At 41.7% G+C, this 11,229-nt stretch overlaps 1 protein-coding gene across 1 annotated transcript; it reads right to left on the reverse strand.

Moving 5' to 3' along the window:
* Positions 1-1,557: 1,557 nt before the first annotated feature.
* Positions 1,558-6,912, reverse strand: LOC311138435 (uncharacterized protein). Its single transcript, XM_084173116.1, has 2 exons — positions 6,596-6,912; positions 1,558-3,353 (listed from the first exon to the last, which is right to left on the reverse strand). The coding sequence occupies exon 2, from the start codon at positions 3,308-3,310 to the stop codon at positions 1,976-1,978; it is 1,335 nt and encodes a 444-aa protein (XP_084029242.1). The 5' UTR covers positions 3,311-3,353; positions 6,596-6,912; the 3' UTR covers positions 1,558-1,975.
* Positions 6,913-11,229: the final 4,317 nt, after the last annotated feature.

Raw genomic sequence — 11,229 nt, forward strand, 5'->3', positions numbered from 1 at the left:
TATGGGGGTGCCACAGGGTTCAATTCTCGGGCCGACTCTATTCTCTGTGTATATCAATGATGTCGCTCTTGCTGCTGGTGACTCTCAGATCCACCTCTACGCAGACGACACCATTTTGTATACATCTGGCCCTTCATTGGACACTGTGTTAACAAACCTCCAAACGAGCTTCAATGCCATACAACACTCCTTCCGTGGCCTCCAACTGCTCTTAAACGCTAGTAAAACTAAATGCATGCTCTTCAATCGAACGCTGCTTGCACCCGCCCGCCCGACTAGAATCACTACTCTCGGCGGGTCTGACTTAGAATATGTGGACAACTACAAATACCTAGGTGTCTGGTTAGACCGTAAACTCTCCTCCCAGACTCACATTAAGCATCTCCAATCCAAAGTTAAATCTATAATCAGCTTCCTATTTCGCAACAAAGCCTCCTTCACTCATGCTGCTAAACATGCCCTCGTAAAACTGACTATCCTACCGATCCTTGACTTCGGCAATGTCATTTACAAAATAGCTTCCAACACTCTACTCAGCAAATTGAATGTAGTCTATCACAGTGCCATCCGTTTTGTCACCAAAGCTCCATATACTACCCACCATTGTGACCTGTACGCTCTCGTTGGCTGGCCCTCACTACATATTCGTCGCCAAACCAACTGGCTCCAGGTCATCTATAAATCTCTTCTAGACAAATCCCTGCCTTATCTTAGCTCATTGGTCACCATAGCAACACCCACCCGTAGTATGCGTTCCAGCAGGTATATCTCACTGGTCATCCCCAAAGCCAACACCTCCTTTGGCCGCCATTCCTTCCAGTTCTCTGCTGCAAATGACTGGAACGAACTGCAAAAATCTCTGAAGCTGGAGACACTTATCTCCCTCACTATCTTTAAGCATCAGTTGTCAGAGCAGCTTACCGATCACTGCACCTGTACACAGCCTATCTGTAATTAGCCCACCCAACTACCTCATCCCCATATTATTATTTACATTGTTGTTTATTTTGCTAATTTGCACCCCAGTATCTCTATTTGCACATCATCTTCTACACATCTATCACTCCAGTGTTAATACTAAATTGTAATTATTTTGCACTATGGTCTATTTATTGCCTTACCTCCATAACTTACTACATTTGCACACACTGTATATAGATTTTCTATTGTGTTATTGACTGTAGGTTTTGTTTATTCCATATGTAACTCTGTGTTTGTTGTTTTTATCGCACTACTTTGCTTTATCTTGGCCATGTCGCAGTTGTAAATGAGAACTTGTTCTCAACTGGCTTACCTGGTTAAATAAAGGTTAAATAAATAAATAAATAAAAATTCAATTTCCTCCGTTCCGGCCATTATTATGAGCCGTTCTTCCCTCAGCAGCCTCCACTGCTGGAACAGTGTTGAGAGTTCTTTTACAATGACTAAGTTAAAAGTTTATATTCAATCAGTCATTAGTACAATCATTCTTACCTGATTCACTCAACTCCTCTGATATAATGATTATGTTTTGGATTTGGTCAATGAAGACACTCAAAAGTAGTAGTAAAAAACAACTAGCTAGAATGATCATTTAATCAATCAAGGATATTTTCCAAGGGCAGTTGCACACATTCATGTATCAATGAAAAATAGCTTATAAATCAATTAGTTGAAATTTTTACAAATAGCCAGCTTGAATTGAGCTCCATCTGTTTCTAGAGGAGACAGAACAACATATGAAAGGTAGTATCATTACAATAGTCCTTGCACTGGAAGTATCAGGGGTGTAAATTGAGTCTGCCTGACCAATAGTACCGAAGGAGGAGAGGAAGGGTTTGGAATGAGAAGATTGGGTGGAGTAGAGGTCAAGGGGTTCTGAGAGAGTTTACTCAGTGGTTCCCTGAGACCACTTCCTGGTCCCCAGATCTCTTTATGCTGCCATTGGCTAAAGCAAAATCATATCTGGCTACCAACCAACCAGGCTACTGGCTGTTTACTGTATGGTGATGACTCCCTCCTCCCGACCGTACTCATTAACTATCAGGTCCTCCTCCTGCTTCATGGAGGACAGCAGGTACTTGATCCCAGCCTTCACCCCCGTCTTCACCCCCGCCCCTGCCACGTAGCCTGCCACACCCACCGTTCCCCCAGTGACGGCCATGAGGGCGTCAGTGCCCAGGTCTACGGCGCTGAGGATGGCTCTCTCCTTGGCCATCTCGGAGCAGTTGACAGAGGTGTAGTAGACGGCCGTGCCCAGATTGTAAAGTGTGCTGACGACAGGGATCCACTCCACCACGTTGTACACACGCTCCTCCTTTTTGTTAACGCAGTTCTGCTGGGGGCTGCGCCGTACCCGCGGCCCTGAGGCCACAGGTGACTCCTCATCCTGCACCTGGCACTGTCGAATCCAGCATTCTGAATCCAAGTCCACAGAGGGCACCACCCGGCTGCCTGGCTTCAGAACCGCCTGGTACTGCCCTCTTTTACGGGACACACCAGCACACTGGGACCCCAGGCTCTCACAGACACTTATCGCCTCCTCCAGCCCCCCTGTGGTGGCTCCCTGCACTGTCTCTCCCAACAGCAGGGTCCTGTTCACCCTGGTCCAGCCCTGACAACTCTCCTCCTGCTTCCCTCTTCCAGAGGCCCCGTGTCCCCTCCAAACCTCCCCAGCCCGAACCTCCCCAGCCCTGGCCAGCTGCTGTATGTTGAACATCACTGCCTGTAGGTGGCGCTCTGCCTGAACCTTCACCACGTGTGAGGCAGTGGGGGTGGTGGCTCTGGGGCGGGATGCCCCCCTCGCCATAAGGCTCTCCACCTCTATGAGGAGCTCCTCTGTGTCCTCCACCCCCAACAGGTTGTACATTCTGAGTACCAGGGTCTGGGCCTCCCGAGAACAGCCTGCCGCCACCATCACCGGCACCAGGGAGAGGCCGAGGAGCTCCCGGGGGAACAGGGCTGAGGAGGGGTCCTGCAGTGTAGAAGCAGACAGCAGCTCCTCACAGCTGGTGTTGGCCTGGATGAGGATCCGGCCCTGCAGCTTGGCCTTCAGCGTGGTGACAATACGCTGGGCAGACTGGGCCCTGGCCTCATCCTGCACCACCCACTCTTCAGGGGCCGCACTCTCCGCTGCACCTGATGGGAGACCAAGCTGGATCTGGGACCCCAGGAGTGACTGCCGCTCCTTTTTGATAGTCTCCGCCTCCCCTAAGACGGAGGTCTTAGAGAGCGGAGTGGTCTTCAGAGCAGGGGGAGTTGGTGTCCTACACAGAGTCTGTTCAATTAGCAGCAGTTGGATAAGAAACAGACACTTCATCTTGGGGTGCATAATTTTGCCTGTGAGAGTTGTACTCCAATCCACACACAGGAAGCTGGAGAAGAAATAAAGAAATAAAGTCAGTAAAAATAAATGTTTTACCATAATAGCATCTGTTTGGATAAACTCTTGCTCAACATTCGTTATTTGTCGAATGTGGTTGTAAAATGGTTTGCTTTGGCTTGGTCTGTCAGTAAAGGAATTCACCAAAACATGCGAATGAGCAAACTCTCCAACTGGCTTTTTGCCAGCTCTAGCTCTCTAGCTAAGCTCTCTTTGCAGCTGCACTATTTCCCTCAAAACAAATACAACAATGTGCTTTCCTGAACATAATGTTATCTATGTAAAGCAAATTGTATGCCCCCAGCTAGCACATTGGGTTCCTTGGAAGTTGTGGGAACGTACGTTTTTGGTTTCCCATTGGTTCTGGGAATGAAGCCATAAGTTTCCTGAGCAGTAGAACTGAATGGTTTTTTAAACGTTCTGAGAATGGAAGTGAAAATGTTGCCTGTTTTGGGAACGTTTATTTTTAGGTTGCAGGGAGGGAGGTTCTGAGAACGTTTTACTATGGTTCCCTGAAAGTTTTCCTGCGAGGTTATATTAATGTTCTGAGAATAGGTTATTTGGAGGTTTTTGAATAACTTCCTTAAAACTTTAACTGAATGTTTCAATAAGACTTTTAATAACACTGCAAGCTTAGTTTTGAACTCCACGCACAGATGGGACACATGGAAATTAATTTGCTTAAGCATTAATCATGCAAACACATTTGTTTGTTTTATTGTGGCATGGCATCAGTGAGATTCAGACCTATGATCTGTTCTATATTACATTTACATTTACATTTACATCATTTAGCAGACGCTCTTATCCAGAGCGACTTACAAATTGGAAATTAGTGGACTGCACCACTAGAGCTAGCATGCCATGTTTTTTTTTTTTACTCATACAAAGCTGTTCATTTTAATCTATTCAAACAGACCCCATTTCAAAGAAAACAAGCGCTCATTAATATCAGGTGTGGCCAATTAGTGGGCTCGGACAAAACACCTGAACACACTTAACAAGAGAGAGGATAGAGAGAGTTTTGTTGATGCTGAGAATGCAATGTATATGTTTTTAAATAACATTCTTAGAATGTTCTTTAAACATTACTAATGTTTTCTTGTAGGTTTTATGGAAAGTTTTCTTAATGTTCTGAGAACATGACTTTATATAGAACCATGAGGAAACCTGCAGAAAAGGTTACGCTGAAGTACCCACAGAAGAACGTTCTCTGCACGTTCTGACAACATGACTTTAAATAAAACTACTGAACAAAAATATAAACGCAACATGCAACAATTTTACGGAGTTATAGTTCATATAAGGAAATCAGTCAATTGAAATACATTAATTAGGCCCTAATCTATGGATTTCACATGACTAGGAATACAGATATGCATCTGTTGATCACAGATACCTTTAACAATATGTTGGGGCGTGGATCAGAAAACCAGTCAATATCTGGTGTGACCACTATTTGCCTCATGCAGCGTGACATCTCCTTCACATAGAGTTGATCAGGCTGTTGATTGTGGCCTGTGGAATGTTGTCCCACTCCTCTTCAATGGCTGTGCGAAGTTGCTGGATATTGGCGGTAACTGGGACACGGTGTCATACACATCGATCCAGAGCATCCCAAACATTCTCAATGGGTGACATGTCTGGTGAGTATGCAGGCCATGGAAGAATTGGGACATTTTCAGCTTCCAGGAATTGTGAACAGATCCTTGCAACATTGGGCCGTGCATTATCAAGCTGAAACATCAGGTGATGGCAGTGGATGAATGGCACGACAATGGGCCTCAGGATCTCGTCACGGTATCGCTGTGCATTCAAATTGCCATAGTTAAAATGCAATTGTGTTTGATCTCCGTAGCTTATGCCGGCCCATACCAAAACCCCACTGCCACTATGGGGCATTCTGTTTACAACGTTGACATCAACAAACCGCTCGCCCACACAACGCCATCCATACACGATGTCTGCCATCTTCCCGGTACAATTGAAACCGGGATTCATCCATGAAGAGCACACTTCTCCAGCGTGCAGTGGCCATCGAAGGTGAGCATTTGCCCACTGAAGTCGGTTACGACGCCGAACTGCAGTCAGGTCAAGACCCTGGTGAGGACGACGAGCATGCAGATGAGCTTCCCTGAGTAGGTTTCATGACAGTTTGTGCAGAAATTTTTCGGTTGTGCAAACCCACAGTTTCATCAGCTGTCTGGGTGACTGGTCTCAGACGATCCCGCAGGTGAAGAAACCGGATGTGGAGGTCCTGGGCTGGCATGGTTACATGTGGTCTGCGGTTGCGGTTAAAATGACTTTGGAGGTGGCTTATGGTAGAGAAATTAACATTAAATTATTTGGCAACAGCTTTGGTGGACATTCCTGCAGTCAGCATACCAATTGCACGCTCCCTCAAAACTTGAGACATTTGTAGCATTGTGTTGTGTGACAAAACTGCACATTTTAGAGTGGTCTTTTATTGTCCCTAGCACAAAATACACCTGTGTAATGATCATGCTGTTTAATCAGCTTCTTAATCAGCTTCTTGATATGCCACACCTGTCAGGTGGATGGATTATCTTGGCAAATGAGAAATGCTCACTAACAGGGACGTAAACAAATTTGTGCACATAATATGAGAGAAATAAGCTTTTTGTGCATATGGAAAATTTCTGGGATCTTTTATTTCAGCTCATGAAACATGGGAGCAACACTTTACATGTTGCGTTTATATTTGTATTCAGTATATGAGGAAACCTGTAGGAAACGTTATGCTGAAGTACTGAAATGTCCACCTAAGGACCATCCTGCACCATTCCCAGAACATTGTGGGAAGGTTGTATGCAAAATAACTATAGCACAACCACGCTCTCACCAAGCTCTAAGAAACATATAGTTCTCAGAACGTTATGTGCTAGCTAGGCCTCTTTACTTTTCTTTGAAGTAGTCTCTGTTTTATTTGTTTTATAAATATATCATATTTTAGGATATAATTGGTTGTCTGTCTTTATCAGACGGATGTGAGTTCTGATGTAGATAAGTATTTCATAGTTCAAAGTTGTTATTGACTGCACACATTTTCCAATCATTTATCAAAGACAGCTATGAAGTAGAAAAACAAATATTTACCACATCAAAGTTCCCTGTTATCTCCCCACAATGTAATTTCAATAGTTTACTCACCCACAGCTTATATAAAAAATGTCATGTTTTAATATGCATCTTAATAAACAGTTCAACACTTACCTCAAACATCCGTAGTATGTGATACTCAGAGCCAGGTTACTTAATTATGTAACACAGCTTTTGCCCAAATGAAATCCTATAGAGAGCTGTTCTCTTGTTCTCCAATGGGGTTTTCACCCCTCACCAATGACACCCTTCACCCCTCCTTCTCGCTTACCCGCTTTCTCTCCCCTCCCTCTTTCTCTTTTTCTGAGTTGGCCTCATTGCTCAACAGGCAGGACAGGGCTGGAATGTTGATTCACGTAGTTGATTCCATGTTTTCTAAAGCTGTTTTGTTTGTTTGCTCTCTCTCTCTCTGTCTCTGTCTGTCCTGTCCCGTCCCGTCCCGTCCGTCCGTCCCTCCCTGTCCCTGTCCCTGTCCCTGTCCCTGTCCCTGTAGTAGAGTGCTTTGTTTTTGACCCAGATACTTGGCAGAAAGCTTCCCTCGTGCCCTGAGCAGATTATTATTTTTTGGTCAAGGGGCGGGGAGATGAAGGTCATCCAGGGTGACAACTTCATCAATTCACTGATCATTAGTCGTACAAAATGAAACAAAGCCGACTCAATTAACCAGACATCACTCCCCTCTTCATCTTTGTTTTACTGCCAAAAAATACTTTACTTTTATTTATAGTGTAATATTTTTACTACTGATATTGACTACTGTATTGTTGGGAAAGAGCTTGCAAGAAAAGCATTTTACTGTACTTGTGAACGTGACAATAAAACTTGAAACACACTAACACCCCCCTTCATTACTAACGAGAACCCTTCGTGCTGAAATCTAAGGGAAAATGCACCTCCTTTTTCTCCAGAGGCCCTATTCACTGAGCCTTTCTCTCTATAGAAAGTGGATAAAAGCCCATGTCTTTGGCACTGGGAGGCTGGGAGCTTTCAGCAGAGTATAGTTTTGCCCTGAGGATGCATGCCATCAGTATATGTGAGCTATGGGGACCTGGACCTCCCTCTCTCACACTTCTCTAAGAGCCCTGTTGTGCAAGTCATGTTACATCCTATTCCCTCCTCTAAAACAACTTAACAATGTGTTCCAGATTGAGCGTCCTGATGGTTCAGTGATCAACAGATTGATGAGCAGATTAAATTTGATCACTTCACTGCACCAACCCAACATGTTATCTACATATAGGCACTAGAGGGAACTGTTTCACCATGAGGTGGTTTGCTGGGAAGCGGGATCTGGCCCTGGAGCACAGTGGATTGTCTGGTACATCCTCCTACACTGCAGATGAGACAATACACACCCCCTCCATTCTGTGGTTAATATTTAAAGGAACTTCCTGGAAGGAAAGGTCAAAAACATTTAGGTCATTATTGTTAAGATCAGTTGCATGGACCTAATGTGGATATAGGCTACTCTGGCACATATCATGTCCCATGTGATCATCTGATGTTGTATGCAATTATTGTTCTGTATTATTTTATCTGTACATTAAACTGTAGCATGTTCCATTTCTGCACCCAGGTGACCAAGATGCAACAAGAAGATAACATTTGTCAAAAATGTATCCTTCAGGGATTCTTGAAAGTTGGGACAATCCTTGTCAGGCAGGGAAACTTTTTATTTTATAGTTTAAAAAAAACACGATTTTGTTGCATTATTTAAAGACATGCTCCGGAACTTTGGCGACTACTAAGTATTTATTTTTTAAACTCCAGCTTTGGGCTGGATGTGTCTGTGTAGTTCTTACATGCATCATCTATGAGCAGAATGACAGTTTTACCTCAATTACCCACGAAATCCCTAATTTGAAAGTGACTGTTTTTCTGGAAGCTGTGCTGCTCTATTTTCCTTACATTATTCCCCACATGGGCCAGCCCCCTAGCAATTCGAGTTCTAGCCAATGAACTTCAGTCCCTCATCATTTGAGTGACCGCTAGTAAGTATACAAAAAAGTATACAAAAGTACCATAGAGTCTCTTTAAGCTTAAAAAAAATTAGTTTGGGGAATTTTCTAAATATTTTCTATATTATTAATTTCCACATCAGCTCTATGCCCGGAAATGCCATTGTCCAGAGCAAAGGACCCCAATTCAAACTCTCCAAAAAGTGTTTAAAATTCAAAGAAATTCCAACAATAAAAATGAACTGACAAAGGATATTACATAGTTTCTTGCAATAGCCCTATGTGACTTTAAATAATATTTCTCTCAAAACTGTGATTCTTAAATGTGTCTGGAGATTTGATCAACTCCATAAGATTTGTCTAAAATCCTAGAATGAGCAGGGTCAGCTATACCATAAGGACCCCTTCTTCATTACATGTAGTGCAACAAGACCATTCATGGTCTGTAAAGTTCTTTACTTTTGATAGATTTAAACAAACAATATTGAAATTAAACTGTCAACTCCATGTCACTGATAGATTAAGATAGAATATTATTTTTTATTGGTAAATTTACAAACATATAATGATAAATAGACTTGAAACTTGTATCTCATTATGGTGTATGGTGAAATAAGTATAGCCAGTTATAATTGTAATGGCTTAGCTGATAATAACAAAATAATAACAATATTTACATGGCTCAAAGAGAAGGAATATAATATCTATTGTTTACAGGAAACTGGGGCGGCAGGTAGCTTAGTGGTTAAGAGCGTTGTGCCAGTAACCGAAAGGTCTCTGGTTCTAATCCCTGAGCCGACTAGGTGAAAAATCTGTCGATATGCCCTTGAGCAAGGCACTTAACCCTATATTGCTCCTGTAAGTCGCTCTGGATAAGAGTGTCTGCTAAATGACTCATTCAACAATTCTAGATGAAGTTGCGTGGAAAAGGGGGCGAAATATACTTCTCCCATGGGCAAAGAAATTCAAAAGGGGTGATGATATTCATTAATAATAATTTCGATCCGAATGTCCAAATAGATACGCAAGGTAGATGGATTATTTTAAATATGTTATTGGACCATAAACAGATATGGCTCATTAAACCTTTACGGACGGACCAAATAATTATGATCCACACTTCTTTGACAATATATATAATAAATGATCAACCCTGCAAGCAATTCAAGACAATATTATTATGGTGGGGGTTTATAATACTGTTTTAAATAGCTCAATGGACCGTAAAGGAAATCACACCACAAACAATCACCCACATGCTCTTAAGGAAATCGTGAAAGTCATGGATACATTAGAACTAGTAGATATATGGAGGCTTAAATATCCTGATCTAGTGAGATATACATGGCGGAGACTCAATCAAGCTAGTCGTCTTGACTTCTTTCTTATCTCATTCTCGTTGGCACCAAAAGTTTAAAAAGTGTTGATAGGGGACAGAATGCGGTCGGACCATCATATAATTGGCATATACATTACTCTTACTGAATTTCCACATGGGCGAGGATATTGGAAATTTAATCAAAGCCTATTGGATGATAATTTATTTTTAACTAGGACAAAGGAATTTATAACTGACTTTTTCCGACATAACATAGGTACAGCAAAAACCCTTATTGTATAGGACACCTTTAAATGTGCCTTTAGAGGCCATGCAATTCAGTACTCAACTCAAAAACAAAAGCAATTTAGGTCAAAAGAGTTTATACTAACAAAGGAAATAGAAAGTCTAACAGAACAGATAGATGGCAATAAAAACTGTAACATAGAGGCTCAGAATAAATTAGAGGAAAAACAAAAAGAAATGGAGAAACTTATTCAAGAAAGATCAAGTGTAATATATTATAAAAAATAAAGCAAACTGGATGGAATATGAGGGAAAATGCACCAAATTCTTTTTTAATCTTCAACATAGGAATGCTACCAAAAATAATTTAATGAAACTGGTTACAATTGACGGAGTAACCCATGATTCACCAAATGATATTTTGAAGGAGGAAACAAAGTACTTTAAGCATATGTTTTCGTTTCAGTCGCCTCCATCTCCTCTAACTGAAGCTAATTGTAGAGATTTTTTTTCTATTGATAATGTAAAATTAACAGCCATACAGAAAGACTCATGTGAAGGTGAAATTACAGAGGAGGAACTTCTGGATGCAATTAAAGACTTTAAGTCCGGGAAAACTCAAGGGTTGGATGGCATACCAGTCGAGGTATACCAAACCTTTTTTGATATACTAAGAAAACCGTTATTAGCATGTTTTAACCACTCCTATGTAAATGATAGATTATCTGACACTCAAGAAGAAGGTCTGATCCTACTATTACTGAAACAGGATACAAGTGGAAAATATAAAGATCCAGTCCATTAAAAAAATTGGAGGCCCCTTACACTTCAGTGTTGTGATGCAAAATGTATAGCGCATAGAATTAAAAAGGTATTGTCGGATATTATTCATTCTAATCAGACAGGTTTTTTACATGGAAGATACATTGGAGATAATATAAGGCAAGTATTGGAAACAATAGAACACTATGGAAAATCTGGGAAACCAGGCCTGCTATTCATAGCAGACTTCGAAAAGGCATTTGATAAAGTACGACTGGGGTTTATATATAAATGCCTGGAGCATTTCAATTTTGGAGAATCTCTTATAAAATGGGTCAAAATCATGTATAGTAGCCCTAGTAAAATAGTAAATAATGGCTATTTCTCAGAAAGTTTTAAACTGTCACGAGGAGTGAAACAACGTTGTCCACTATCGGCATATCTATTTATTGTGGCCATCGAGA

Source organism: Coregonus lavaretus (genome assembly GCF_964263955.1).
Source record: "Coregonus lavaretus genome assembly, chromosome: 12".
Taxonomy (NCBI): Eukaryota; Metazoa; Chordata; class Actinopteri; order Salmoniformes; family Salmonidae; genus Coregonus; species Coregonus lavaretus.